This window comes from Panthera pardus, unplaced genomic scaffold (genome assembly GCF_024362965.1).
Source record: "Panthera pardus isolate Hobbes unplaced genomic scaffold, ASM2436296v1 HiC_scaffold_17, whole genome shotgun sequence".
NCBI classification, from domain to species: Eukaryota; Metazoa; Chordata; class Mammalia; order Carnivora; family Felidae; genus Panthera; species Panthera pardus.
In genome coordinates this window covers 93,740,754-93,756,359 of record NW_026526732.1, presented here as the reverse complement: position 1 = coordinate 93,756,359, position 15,606 = coordinate 93,740,754, and the positions used below count along the sequence as shown (strand labels likewise).

General features: G+C 36.1%; 1 protein-coding gene across 6 annotated transcripts in view; it reads left to right on the top strand.

Moving 5' to 3' along the window:
* PHF3 (PHD finger protein 3) overlaps positions 1-15,606 on the top strand; it is an 81,481-nt gene that overhangs the window by 32,131 nt on the left and 33,744 nt on the right. For 5 of the 6 annotated variants that reach the window (XM_019417645.2, XM_019417642.2, XM_019417643.2 and 2 more), the window contains one exon: positions 14,430-14,591. In XM_019417645.2, the coding sequence (XP_019273190.1) occupies positions 14,450-14,591 (142 nt within the window). In that variant the 5' untranslated portion in view covers positions 14,430-14,449. Of the gene's footprint in view, positions 1-13,438; positions 13,535-14,429; positions 14,592-15,606 lie in introns of all 6 variants that reach the window. The other variant, XM_019417644.2, reaches the window with a different exon arrangement.

Sequence of the window (15,606 nt, the reverse complement as noted above, 5' to 3'; positions counted from 1 at the left end):
GTGATACTGTGTAGTATTTGTCCTTCTCTTTTTTTGACTTCTTTCACTTAGCATAGTATCTTCAAGGTCCGTCCATGTAATCCCAAATGGTAGGCTCTCCTTCTTCCTTATGGCTGTATAATATTCCTGTGTGTGTGTGTGTGTGTGTGCGCGCGCGCGCGCACCCCACATCTTTATCCATTCATCTATTGATGGACACTTGACTATTGTGAATAATGCTGCAAACATGGGAGTACAGGTATCTCTTTGATACCTTCTTTTCATTTGGTTTGGTATATACCCAGAAGTGGGCTTGCTGGATCATATGTTAGTTCTATTTTCAGTATTTTGAAGAACCTCCTTACTCTTTTCCATAGTGCCTATACTAGTTTACGTTCACACCAACGGTATGTAAGGATTCCTTTTTCTCCATATCCTCACTAATAATTGTTCTTTTTTGTCTTTTTGAAGGTAGCCATACTAACAGGTGTGAGGTGGTATTTCATCCTAACAGGTGTGAGGTGATATTTCATCATGGTTTTGGTTTTGATTTGCATTTCCCTGATAAGCAACTTTCATATACCTGGCCATTTGGCCATTTATTCGTATGTATTTTTATTATTGTTATTTTTTAATGTTTATTTTTGATAGAGAGAGAGAATGAGTAGGGGAGGGACAGAGAGAGAGGGAGACACAGAATCTGAAGCAGGCTCCAGGCTTCGCACTGTCAGCAGAGCCTGATGCGGGGCTCGAACCCAGACTGAGAGATCATGACCTAAGCCGAAGTCAGACGCTTAACCAACTGAGCCACCCAGGTGCCTCATATTCTTCTTTGGGAAAATGTTCAGTCCCTCTGCCTATTACTTCATTGGATTGTTTGTTTGCTATTGAGTTCTGTGAGTTCTTTATATACTTTAGATATTAACCCCTTATCAGATACTTGATATGCAAATATTTTCTCCCATGCTGTAGGTTGCTATTTCATTTTGTTGATGGTTTCCTTTGCTGTAGAGTAGCTTTTAAGTTTGGTGTAATCCTGCTTTTGTATTTTTGTTTCTGTTGCCCATGCTTTTGGTGACAAAATCCAAAAAGTTACTGCCAAAACTGAAAAAAAGAGCCTACTCTCTATATTTTCTTCCAGGAGTTTTATGATTTCATGTCTTACATTCCAGTCTTTAATTCATTTTGAGTTGATTTTTGTGTATGGTATGAGATAGAGGTCCATTTTCATTCTTTTGCGTGTGGCTATCCAGTTTTCCCAACACTGTTGATTGAAGAGAATCCTTTCTCCATTGTATATTCTTGGCTCTGCTGTCATAAATTAATTGACTATATATGCATGTGTTTATTTCTGGGTTCTCTATGCTGTTCCACTGATGTGTGTGTATTTTTGTGCCAGTACGATATTGTTTTGATTGCTATAGCTTTGTAATGTAGCTTGAAATCAGGGACCATGATGCCTCTAGCTTTGTTCTTCCTTCTCAAGATTGCTTTGGCTATTTGGGGTCTTTCATGATTCCGTACAAATTTTAGGATTGATTGTTCTGTTTCTGTGATAAATGCCATTGGAATTTTGATAAGGATTGCATGAATCTATAGATTGCTTTGAGTAGTTTGGGAGTTTTAACATTAATTCTTCTACCATAGAATATCTTTCCATTTATTGTTGTCTTCATTTCTTTCAGCAATGTCTTATAGTTTTCAGTGTAGAGATCTTTCACGCCCTTTGTTAAACTTACTCCTGTTTTATTCTTTTTTGATGCAGTTGTAAATGGAAGGTTATATCTTTAATCTTTAATATTACTTGGCCAAAGTTCCTTTTAGATAGAGACTTTAGCAGTTCTACTCTTAAGAAGATTTAGTTCCTATGCATATATCCTGAAAAAAAGCTACTCATTGTATCTTTTTGAGTGAGTAGATGTTTTGTTGTTGTTTAGTTCCATGGTGGGATACTTCTGATCTTTGTTTTCTAAACTGTTAGCATTCTTACTCCTGAGTTCTGGAAGGTACTGCAAGGGGACAGTGCACTACTGTGATGGAGTAGAGGTGTTTTATTCTGTTTCTTTTGCTTGTTAAGGGTAATTCCATGATTAGAGTCTAGTTTAAGGTGATAGTTCTAATCTCTTGAGATAGAAACTTGGGAACAGTGACATTTGTGTATACTTTCATGTAGTTGTTCATTTAAACTGCTTAAGGCTGAACACTTGTATGGTCTAGCTGTGTTCAAGGAATTAGGGATATATTAGAAAGCATAATGACAAATTCCTGCTCTCATGAAGTTTATGTTTTATTTAATATTGTGTATAATACCATTAAAAGTCTTTTCTTGGGCTATTACAGATTAGTGATGTTAGTCTTAACCTACTGAAAATTGTGTAATCCTCTGAGAACTTTTAGCTTGGCCTCATTTATGTTTGGTTTCCTATTATATTTGAGTAAAAGCGATCCAAATGTTATGGAACAAAGTGCATAATTGGGATCTGATTCATTCAAATGGGAAACTCAGTAAATAATGGTAAGATCCATATTATAAGACAGTTAAGTTGTATTTTTTTTTCAAGCAATTCTTGTTTTATGGTATCATTCTCATTAGATACCATTCCGGGCATCAACAGCTTATGGTATGGCTCCTCAATTGTGAGGTATAATAACTTGCTTTGGCATAAAAGTGGTTGGTACTGTTTGTTCATTTAATAAATACTTATTGCATACCCATCAGGTACCAGACTGTTTCCAGTGCTGGAGAGTACAGTTTTGTTTGAGACAAATAAGGCCCCTGTCCTCACGGAGCTCACAAAAAATGTAAGGTGATAGAGAATGTCTGGTTGTTTGGTGGTGGAGGCCATGGTGTATTTGAGTTGGGCTGGTCAGAGGAGGCATCTCTGTGAAGGTAGCATTAAAAGTGGCAGTGTTCGAGGGCTGCCTGGGTGGCTCAGTCAGTTAAGCGTCTGACTCTTGATTTTGGCTCAGCTCATGGAATTGAGCCCCACATCAGGCTCTGCACTGACAGCATGGAACCTGTTTAGGATTCTCTATCTCCCTTTCTCCCAGCCCTTCCCCCCACTGTCTCTCAAAATACATAAATAAATTAAAAAAAAAAAATTGGAGTATTCATAGAGACATGTAGTGGCCAGCCTTTTGAAGATCCTGGATTCCTGCATAAGTAAAGTACCTTCCTGGTAGAGAGATAGCAGATGGAAAGTATGCATTGATTTAAGTGGTGGTTAGTTAATCCTTTTGTCAGATTAAAGTAATCCACTGTTAATAAATAATTCTTGTATCATCTTGGATTGTGATTATATGATTACATTCATATTTAGTTTTTTACCCAGGAGAGTCTGTAATTGGTAGAATATATAAATGAACTAGGAGACAAAGATTTTCTTATGTGCTATCCCACCAAAAAAGAAGAACACTAAGAAATAAAAATAAAATTTAGATAACCAAAAACAATCCTTAAGCAACTAAGTACTCCTTAGTACTCCATAAACACTCATGTTAACGTTGTTTACCTGGTCACTGTAAATTTTCCAGATTTGGCCAGTAGGTGGCCAGGTGTCTCTTCTCTGTGCTTGTTTTTAGAAGAACTGGATGGAGCTAATCCATTTGAAAATTTGTTATGTGTGTTTTGATATTTTCCTTAATTTCATAATAAATATTTCCTGGAAGTTAAAAAAAGCTTTCTTATGATTTCAGCCCTTATGTCTTGTATTTAGGTACATATTTAGATACTTATGAAATTAGATTTTCATGTTTCAAGACTAAGTTTTTATTTTCTTGTTTTCCATGGTCATGATTTGTAGTTAACATGATGGGATATCCACTCTACTTTTTGTTTTATCCGTGCTTGGTAGAATTGAAGGGCATATATACTCTGCCAAAATCCTTACAGTTGAATTTCAGTGTTATCACACATGATTTGGAAGTGCATTTTGTATACATTTATATATATATATATATATATATACATATATATATATATATATATTTATCATATATCTGTATTACTCTATTCTTTTGCTCTTTGCTTATAGTGCAGCTTCTGGAAAGAATTCTCTTGTGTTCTTTATCCCCAGTATCTTTCTTCCAGATTGTGACTCTGCTAGATCCCAAGGCTGTTTCTTTTCTTTCTTTTTCTTTTTTCTTTTATCAGTGGCTTTCTATCAGTTGATCTCTGTCTTTTGAAATGATCTGTTCACTTGATTGGAACTCCTGTTATTTTGTCACCTGCCTGTCTTCTTTCTCTCAGCTTCTTCTTCCTCTTCACTTTCCTGACCTCTAAGCACTGCACTATCTCAGGGTTCAGGGTTCAGATTTTAGGTATCTTTTCTATTTTCTACTCACTGTTGTGCTGATTTTATCCAATTTTATAACTTAAAAAACTCTTTACGGGATACCTGGCTTGCCTGGTCGATAGAGCATGTGACTCTTGAACTCGGGGTTGTAAGTTCAAGCCCCATGTTGGGTGTAAAGATTACTTAAAAAAAAAATCTTGGGGCTCCTGGATGGCTCAGTTGGTTGAGTGTCCATCTGACTCTTGATTTCGACTTTGGTCATGATCCCAGGGTCATGGTATAGAGTACTTCATTGGGCTTGGCTCTGAGTGTGGAGCTTAAGATTCTCTCTCTCTTTCTCTCAAATAAAATAAAATAAATAATTAAATAAATAAAATCTTTAAAAAATACTCTATAATTAAACTCATGTATGTATCTGTATATGTATGTGTATTTTTAGACTCAACTTCTGGTCTAAACTCCAGACACTTGTGTTAATGTCTTTGGCTGTCTATTGGGCATCTTAAACTTAATGTCTGAACTCTTGTTGCCTATTTTCCCACCCCCCGGTTCCCTTAGTGCCAATTCTTCCTATAGTCTTTCCCATCTCTATAAATGGCAAGTCCTTTTGAATTGCTCAGCAAAAAACTTTGAAGTCATTATTTTACTTTCATATTTTCTCTTTCATATTTTCATATTTAGTTGGTCAGCAAATCTTGTTGGCTTTATTTTCAGGATATATCCAGAATCTGGCTACTTGTACTTCTCATTTTCTTCACTACCATTGTGGTCTTAGCCATTTCCATCTCTCACCTGGATTATAGCATTAGCCTGTAAGTGGCTTCCCAGCTTCTGCCCTTTGGGATTTGTTACAGTCTGTTCTGAAAAGAGTACCAAAAGTAATCCTTTACAAAGTTAGATCATAATCATGCCTGTGTGTTCACAGTGTTCTGGTAACTTTCTGCTTCATACAAAGAAAAAAAAACTAAAGTCATTGTAGTCTAGACCCTTCTTAGTTTCCCCTGGTACCTCTGTATGTAATATTATCTGCGGTTCTTCTCACTTTCCCTAATCTAGCCACAGAGACCTGCCCCCAATCTATTCTGATATCCTAGTCATGTTCCTTCTTCAGGGTCTAGGTATTTGATATGCCTTCTAAAAAGCTGTTGTCCCAACTTGTTCAGATTTTTCTTTGTTTTTTAAAAATGTTTATTTATTTTAGAGAAGGAGAGAGAGAAAGACAAAGTGCGAATGGGGAGGGATAGAGAGAGAGGGAGACACAGAATCCGAGGTAGATTCCAGGCTTTGAGCTGTCAGTGCAGAGCCTCATGTGGGGCTTGAACCCACGAACTATGAGATCATGACCTGAGCCAAAGTCAGATACTTAACTGACTGAGCCATTCCCAGGCTCCTTCCAGCCCATATAGTACTTTTTTAGGAATTCGAAAAAGACATCCTTGGGGGTACCTGTGTGGCTCAGTTGATTAAGCAGCTGTCTCTTGATCTTGGCTCAGGTCATGATCTCACAGTACTGAGTTCAAGCCCCACGTTAGGCTCTGTGCTGGTAGCGTGGAGCCTGCTTGGGATTCTCTCTCTCCCTCTCTCTCTCTCTCTCCCTCTCCCTGTGCCTCCTGTGTGTGTATGTGCATGCACGTGCTCTCCCTCTCTCTCTCAAATAAATCAACTTAAAAAAAAAGTCCTCCTTTTCTCCTATGTAAGCTTGGAGAGCAGACAGAGGCCTGGATTTCAGTCTTCACTTTTCCTGTAGGCCAGAAGCTGTTGTGCAGTAAACAACCGGTACAAGTATCCCTGGCTTTTGCTGGCTATTTATTAAATTACAAATCATCCTTCATTCCTCTCTCCAGGCTATTACTCTTTCCTTTTAATTGTTAAGACTTATCATGTAACATGGTGTATGTTTGTCCCACCCTCATTTTAAAATGAAGCTTTATGGAAACAGTTTTTTAAAAATTTTATATTTTATGGAAAACATCAAACAAAGAAGAGTGTAATGAAGCTCAGTGTACCTGTTACTTAGCTTAAACAGTTAATAGTTGGTTTTATTTCATTTATACCCCACTCCTCCTTACCTGCCCCCACCCCAGGATTATTTGAAGCACAGCCCAAAAATCATGTAATTTCATTTGTAAATATTTCAGCATGTATCGCTAATATAAGAATTCTTTATTTTAAGAAATAACCACAGTAATATTATCCAAATATTAAAAGAACTTTAAAGATAGTTCTTAATATTTTCAAGTGTGCAGTCAGTCAGCTTCCAGTTTTACCCAGTTCCCTAAACATTTTTTTTTTTTTAAGTTTGAATTGGAATTGAAATAACGTCAATATATTGAGTTGGTTAGTATGTAAGTATATATCAGTCTGTATAAGTCCCCCCATCCAGTCCTTTTTTAATATTGTTGAAGAAACATGGTCATTTTGTCTTTGAGTGTCTAAAATAATCTGGGCCAGCATGTGCCATACAGTAGGTACTCAGTAAATGTTTTTAAAGGCATTAACTGAAAGGTAAATATAGTATTCTAGGATGGAATTCAAGTGTTAAATTTTTAGAGAATGATTACCATCTCACTTTTATGTTAGCTTAGTAGAATGATCTTGGCAATAAGAGAAATTATTTAGACAGTTGAGAAGGGATCACATGAAGGGCACTTAGGGCTATAGAAATTTATTTGAAAAAAATCTGCCAAGATATACTTAATAACTGCTACCATTTAATATCTTGTTATTTGCCTACCAAGCACTGTATTAGAAGCTATATTAGCTAAAAAAAAAAAAAAAAAAAAAAAAAAAAAAAAGTGATATTAGTTAATTCAGTTTTCACAGCAACCTTTCAATGAAGGGTTTAATTTGTCTTCATTTCCCATTGAGGTAATTAAAGTTTAGTGGGGGGAGTGGAGGAGAAGTGGGTGCTTGGCATTAATGTTTTTCTTAACAAACTTCATGAAACCAGACACCACTCCTTAAAACCTTGTGCATGGATAACTTTGATAAAAAGGAAAAAAATTAAAAAGTGGCATCAGTAATACTACTTATTTCTACATAGAAAACCTTTGTTTAATGTGTCTCTTTTTAGCTTCATTTTCTAGGCAATCACAGATATTTTGGAAAAATTTTTTAACAGAACTATTTTAATGTGAGATGGATTAGGAAATGTAAGAAGAAAGGGAAAAATCTCTGAAATAACCATTACTAGCATTTTGGTGTATGTTTTTTTAGTATGTGTGAATATAGAACTTGGGAAACAGTTGTATTATGCCACGTGAAGTTCTTTCCCTCCTATAATGCCCGTTTAGCATATTGAAGACCGAAGATCTGTGGTGAAAAAACAGTTCTAATTGCTTTAACCTAGTGTCTGTCTTCTAGACTTCTTTGTTAATGGAAATATTTGTGCACATTTAAATATAAGGCTTTAGAATGTATTAGATTATGGCAGAAAGGATGGATAATTTGATAGTATTGGAGTAACTGAAGGTAACATTCTAAAGAAAAGTTACCTTAGATTGACACCAAAGAATACTAAAATAAAATAAGGGAAAGTATTTGCATCAAATAGGTAACATAGATAATTACATATAGAATTCTAATACATTAAAAACACCTTCACACCTGAGTGGGAGAGTAGGCAAAGCTAACAAATACAAAAAGGCAGTATACACATTCTGAAGTGTTCAAGGTTTTTTAGTAACTGTGTTTCTTTTAAAACTCTGAGACTCAATGCTAGTGAGTTCTTAATATGAATCTCTTTACACTGTAAATTGTTTGTAATCCCTTTGGAAAGCCATGTGATGAGATATATAAAATAATAAGATATGTATATTCTCATTCTTTGACTCAGTAAACCTATGTGTTAAAGTTTATTGTAAAGAAGGAACTGAGAAAAAAATATGTGTGCATAGTAGCGGTATTTGTATTTTTTCAAATTAGGAACATCTAATATCTAAAATGATATATTCACCCAAAATGGTTAATTTTATGTAACATACAACTTGATGTATATCATGCCACAGCCTCTTTGAGGAATGAGAGTATGAATCATCCATGAAGGAAATAACTTTTCCTAAAGGGAGTCCAGGTAGAGGCTGGGTGGTATTTTGCAACATTAGAGGAAAAAGCTGTGGGGGCTCTGTTAGGAGGATGTAACCATAAAATTTCTTTTTCTACTTTAGAACACAAGCCTTGTAAAAAGATAGCTAACCTTTATTATTGTGATGCTGCAACATCATGCTCTTTAGTTTTTTCTGAAGTCTGATACTTAATGTCAACTTTTTCTTTTAAGTTTACTTATTTATTTTGAGAGAGCGAGCAAGAGCACTAGCAGGGTAGAGACAGAGAGATGGAGAGAGAGGATTCCAAGTAGGCCCTGCACTGCCAGCATAGAGCCCAATGTGGGGCTTGAACTCACAAACCAGGAGGAGTTCATGACCGGAGCCAAAGCCATGGGTTGGACACTTAACTGACTGAGCCACCCAGGTGCCCCAATGCCAACTTCTATAAAAGAGGAAACAGTTGTCCTAGAAATAGTTGAGTTTGGCCTTTTGCACTGCCAGCATGAATTAAGGCACGTCAAATGTGAAGAATTTTATACTGTACTGTGGTTCTCCCTTTTATATGGTATTAGAGTGATTTAAACTAATCCTGTTCTTGAGAAATTCAGTAAGTTTAACTCCAAATGGCTTGGTTTTATTTTCTTTATCTCATTTACCTCTTTTTCCCAAAAAGATAGATTAGAAGTAAATGGTCTGGAATAAAGTAATATTAGTGTTGGGAGGATTTCACATAGACTTGACTGACCTCAGAACTCAGATTAAATTAGGGCCATTTGCAGGTGAGGTTAGGAGGAATTTTAATGTGATCTTAAACTCAAGCTCAGGGATTTCTGAGTATGATGATAGATTTCATGCCAAAATTTCAAAATGAGAGTGACCTCTAATTCTGGAATCTGGGAGGGATGAAAAAGCATATTGTTTTTTTCTGTATGGCATAGCCATACACTTGTTTTCTAAAGAGTCCGGGTCATAGCACTGTTTTGGTAACCCAAAGTTTCCATTTTAGTGAATTTAAAAAGTTGGGATGTCAAATATTAAATCTTGGTTAGCCTTGTGGCAGAAGGAGGGGGAGATGTGGGAGGTCCCTGAAAATAGGTAGTGTTCTGAAAAGAACCCAGATTCTCCTTTACTTCTATTCATTTTCTTAGCACAAACAGTTGGATTAAACTCTTTAAAACACAAATACCTAATTTGGAGGGTTTTGCTAGAGATTATTCATTCTGCATTGTGAATTACCTTTAGTTAGATGAATAGATTCAAAGAAAGAAATTTCAGATACATTTAAAAATTTGATTTGTTATGGGGAGAGTTGAGGAAAAGTAGTGAGGGGAAGGAATATATAATTTTTGAGGGTGAATACATGAGCAGGGAGACTGAAACAGAAGCTAAGTGCCAGATACTGTTCTAAGCATTTTATACATATTAATTTAATCATCACAGCCACCCTCTGAGCCACTAGTATTTTCTCCATTTTATTGAAGAATTTGAGGCACAGAGAAGTTACGTTAGGTGCTTTACTTGTTGGGGGCATTGTTTAGATGAGAGCCCTGGGTATGTTGGAAACCATGTAGAGCTTGATTTAATGTAAAGATGCACTTCTTTAAAAAAAATTTTTTTTTTTAACGTTTAATCATTTTTGGGAGACAGAGACAGAGCGCAAGTCGGGGAGGAGCAGAGAGAGAAGGAGACACAGAATATGAAGCAGGCTCCAGGCTCTGAGCTGTCAGACAGCACAGGGGCCAACGCAGGGCTCTAACTCATGGACCAGACCCGTGAGATCATGACCTGAGCTGAAGTAGGACGCTTAACCGACTGAGCCACTCAAGTGCCCCTAAAGATGCACTTCTTTAGGTAAAGGAAATGTGTCAGGTAGAGCAGGAGTACAAAAAAGGCTGCATTCTTGGAAATGTCAATTCTGAGAAACATCTCAAATGCAGTCTTAGATGTAATTGTAGCTTGTTGCCTTAGGAGGTTTGTGTATGATGATGGGATCTCAAGGCATCACTACCTTCCAAGTTATTTTCCAGCATACACGCAAACCTGTGGAGATCTTTGTTGATTTTTCCCTCCTCCCCTTCCTCTCTCCATCTCCTTTCTTCCTCTTCTCCCTCTTTCTTTCTTCCTTTCTCTCTTTCTTTCTTTCCCTCTTTTTCTCTTTCCTTCCTTCCTTCCTTCCTTCCTTCCTTCCTTCCTTCCTTCCTTCCTTCTTGCCGCATTCTCTTTCCCTTCCCATTCCGCATCTCCTTTTGTAAAGGTAATTCTCCCTACCTCACCTCCTTACATTTCCCTTCCCCATTTGTCACTTAAATAGAGAAATCGTCTTTTTTGTCCCTTTAACTTCCTTTAGTTGATTGTCCTCCTTTTCTGTCTTTTACCATTACACTTCTTAAAAATAAAAGACTGCAGTTGTCATTCTTTATTCATTCACTTTTTAACCTTTGTCATCTGGTCCTCTGTTTCTGTGTGTCAAATTAGTGGATTTTCTTCCTTCCTTTGTTTTCTCTTGTAGCATTAACCTTCCTGATCCCTACTTCATTGAAATTTTCCTTACCCTTTTTTTTGTGATGTTTTATTACCTTGATGCTTCTTTGCCTGCTCTTTTTAATGTCATCAGTATATCCAAAAAGTGAAGTCACTACTTCACTTCCAAATTTGTTCTTTCCAACTTCTGTCTTCTGGTTAGTGAAAACCTTTTCTCACTTATCAACATTTAAATTTTCCTGGCCTCTTCTTTTCCCTAATTCTTTTGCTCAACCAATATTTCTGGAGTACATCTTGTATACCAGGTCATTATTCTATGTTCTGGAGTTTCAGCATTGAACGAGAGAGAGAGAGAGTTCTGACTTGTAGACTTACATTCTAGTGGAGAAGATAGTTATTAAACAGATATTAATCAGGTAGTGTGAAACATGTTTTAAAGGATAAAGTACACTAAGGGTCTTTAGGCAGTGATGAGAGTGTTGGGTAAGATTGTTAGGAAAAGTTTCTCTGAGAAGGTGATATTTGAGTAAAACTCGAAAGAAGCAAGAGAGGGAGCCATATGGATATCTGGGAGAATAGCATCCTAGCCAGAGGGAATAACAAGTAATAGAAACCCTGAGATCTTATACTTTCCTGTATTAAGAAAGGTTTGTGTGACTGGAGTGGGGTGAGTTATAGAGTGATAGGTGAAAAGTCAGAGAAGTTGGCTGGGGAAGATCTTAGGATCCTGTGGGCCCTGGTTAGGATTTTGGGCATAAATCTAAGTGTGGTGGTGTGGTGGCAAGAGTTTGGAGGGTCTTGAAGAGAAGAATGGTAACAAGATAAGACTTCATATTTTTGAAGGATCACCGTGATGACTGTGTGGGGAGTAAACTGTATGTGTATGGGGTGGTGGGGGGGGGGTGGTGGGGGTGTGTGGCAGTAGAAGAACCTGGGACACTATTACAGTATGGTCTTGATGAGAAATGATGGTAATTTGGAGTAGAATGTTAGTTGTGGAGATGGTAAATGGTCAGATGAGTAATATGTTTTATAGATAGAATTAGCAGGATATGCTGATCACTTGGATGTGGTATATGAGGAGAGAAGAGCTAAGGATAGTTCAGGAGTTTGGGGTTTGAACAACTGGGTGAATGGAGGTTCCATTACCAGAAATACTTTAGGAGGGGCAGTTTTATTTAGGGGAGAGGGGGAATGGGTGGAAGCAGTGTTTATTTTCAGTATGTTAAGCTTGAGGTATCTGTTAGACAACCTCGTGTGGAGATGTCAAATTATCCTCTTCCAGAGGTTAAATGTGAACTTGGGGCTGGAGAAAATAATTTTGGGAGTCATACAAATGTAGATGGTACTGGATGAGAGCACTTGGGGAGGTTTGAATGTAGATAAAGATGAGAGGTGGGAGGATTGACTCTTAAGTCCTCCAGCACGTAGACATCTGCAAGAAGAAGAGGCTCTGTCAAAGGATATTAAGAAGTGGCTAGTGAGATGGGAAGAAGTGTGATGTTCACAAGTGAAGTGAGGGGAAAGGGATTCAGGAAGGGGAGATGGGTCAGCTGGGTCAGAAGCTACTAGCAGATGGAGCAAGAGAAAACGTAATAATTGACTTTTGGATTGGGCTTGCTAAATCCCATTGATTCTGCATTGCAATATATAGCTCTAAATTTCAGAACATAAGTTTTCGCTCCCTGCCAATAAACAGTTAATCGGGTTTTATTTGCTTTTCTGTTGGACTATTTTTATCTTTTGAACTTTTTCTTTCTCTCCTGATTACAATACAGAATACATGCTGATTGTAGAAAATGTTGGAAAACAAAGAGACAGCGTGACAATGATGTAAAAAACCTAAATTCCTTATCTACCTTACCACTAGACCTAATCACTGGTAATACTCCAGTGCTTCCCCCCCCCCCACCTGTCCATTTCTATCTATGCATATTTGTAATGCATAAATTGTATACATGCTTTTATATAAAATTGGGATGAAACGTCTTACATTTTGTTTTTTTAAATGAATGTTAAAACATTTTTGAGAATGTGTGTGAATTTGTGGCAACACAAGTATTTCATCATGATGGAATAGCCTTCTAAACTGAACTCCCTACCCGTTTCTCCCCTAATTATATCTTAAATGAGTCCTGGTGAATTTTCCTAAAGTATGTTCTTTAAGGTTTTAGTGCATAGGAATAGTGATTAAAGCATAGACTATTTTTGAGAGTGATAACATGCATATAGCAAGAAATGTGGAAAACAGGAAATAAATATATTTTATAGAATAACCATTATTATGATTTTCATCTTTTTGCTAATCTTTTTTTGTTTGTCTGAATGTACATGCACATGCATTTCGTTTTTTTTTTTTTTACTAACAAAGATCACACTGTTTTCTAGCCAGCTTTTTTTCATAATTTATTCTTTTTATAATTTATTGATCAAAGTATATAAGCAGTTTCATTGTTCTGTTTGTTGTCAAAGTGCTCTTCAAAAAGATTGTACCATTTGAAAGTATATTTATAAAGAATTTTGTTCTCTTTAAATTTTAGGATAGACCACTATCTTGTTGAGCTCTTTTAATTGAAGTTCTTCTTGGATACAAAGATGAGGACTAGATAACTTCTTGAGGTTCCTTCTAACCCCTAGGATGAAGATAATAACTAACATTTGTGTAGTGCTCTAAAGTTTACAAAGTGAGTTCTCATACATCATCTCACTTGATCCTCACAACAGCCCTGTGAGGTAGGTAGGACAGGTATTGTTATTCTCATTTTAGAGATAAAGAAACTGATAGAGAGGTTAAGTGACTTGGTCAAGTTTTATTTAAGTGTTTTAGTTGGGATTTGAATCCAGGCCTTCTGATCTAAATAATCACATTCTTTTTACAAGATTTCATTCAACTGCACATTTAGAATTGCTATATGTCAGCCAGTTAAGTGAAGTAAATTTGTTATTATAATTCAGAATATACAGTGTTTATATTTTCTTCAGTGTCCTCCAGTCCTTTTCCATATCTCCCCCTTCCCATTAAATGAAATGCTCTCTCTTTTGACTAGAAGGTAATTTAATTATATAGCTATATTAACCCCCTACAATTTTACCTGGCATTTGAGAGAGGGGAAAGTTATATTTTTCATTTCTCTGTGTATATTTTTTCGCTACCTCTCAAAGGTATACCTATATTACTTTCACACATCCAGCATAAAGTCTTGAATAGAATTACACTTAGAACTAGAATCTTTTGCATCTAGCATGAACTCAGAATCACAAGCTTTTCAGAGCATTAAACTTTTGTACTACTTTAACCAAAATTGGGATAATTGAGTTTTCAGGTATAGGTGCTTATGATAGTCACAGAGGTACAATGAATATTAAGTGAGAGTGACGGCACAGGCCAAATCAAGAACAATTGTAGCTATTCTACACTAGTTACCTCATAAGGTAAAAGTTTGTAAAATTGAATTGGGAGCTTGATAGTGGCAATATCACACAATAGGAATAGAACTAAGTTTTCATGACCCTATAGGGTAGTATTGCATTAAACTGTCTCACAGTGTTTTCTGTACTGCCTTTATATACTTAAGGTCCTCGATATTTTTAAAATTAATTTTCTTCTTGTTTTTATTTTTTTTTCTAGTTGTTGGTCTTGACGATATTATGGACGAAGGTGTTGTTAAAGAAAGTGGCAATGATACCATTGATGAAGAAGAACTGATTTTACCTAACAGGAATTTGAGGGACAAAGTAGAAGAAAATTCAGTGAGGTCACCAAGAAAATCACCTCGTTTAATGGCACAAGGTAATCCTTCCAGAGAGGTTCTAGCTAGAAAATCAAAGGTATAGAGACAGATGTGATAGGTCATGACCTTGCTAAGCAGAGATATATTTTCATGGTGCTTGCTAATCTCAGCATTTTGATAATAATCAATTTTGAGATTATATCAATTTGTTGGTATAGTTTTAAAAATTTTCATTGAAATTATATATTTACAAAATTTATTTATTTAATTTTAGTTTAGTTTAATTTAATTTTAATTTAATTTAATTTTAGTTTATTTTATTTTAGTTTATTTTAGTTTAGTTTATTCATTTTTGACAGACAGAAACACAGCACGAGTTGGGGGAGGGGCAGAGAGAGAGAGACACACACAGACTCCAAAGCAGGCTCTAGGCTCTGAGCTGTCAGCACAGAGTCCAGCACAGAGCTCGACACGGAGCTCAAATTCACAAACCGTGAGCTCATGACCTGAGCTGAAGTTGGATGCTTAACTGACTGAGCTACCCAGGCACCCCTATATTTACAAAATTTAAAGGGTTCACTAATTCTGTAAGTTTCTAATACTTCTTTTTCCCCAGAGGAAATCATTCTTTCAGCTGGTATTATTAATTTTTTGGTATTTAGTTTCATGTCTCTAAGTAACATATTACTACTTTTTGATTATTCTGATATAAGTATTTTTATTGACTTCCCACTCTGGATGATGAATTTAGTGTTTTTTTTCCTCTTGTTCTCATCACACAAAAGTACATTCTCTAATTTTGTTATGTCACTAGTAATTATGTTATTGTGACTCTGTATGCTGTTAGAGATGATCGATTTTAATAAACTGAGGTTACTTTTCCTATACAACTTTTTGTCTTTCTGACTTAATAGTTGTTTTTGTTGTTCATTTGCTTTATAGTTTTGTATATTTGTACATAGCTTTCTTTGTACATATCAGTAATACCTCAACTACTCTGCTGGTGTCTAAATCTTTCCTAAAAATACTTGTGCATATCAGATGTTCTGTCATTTTCATTTTATTGAAGAAACT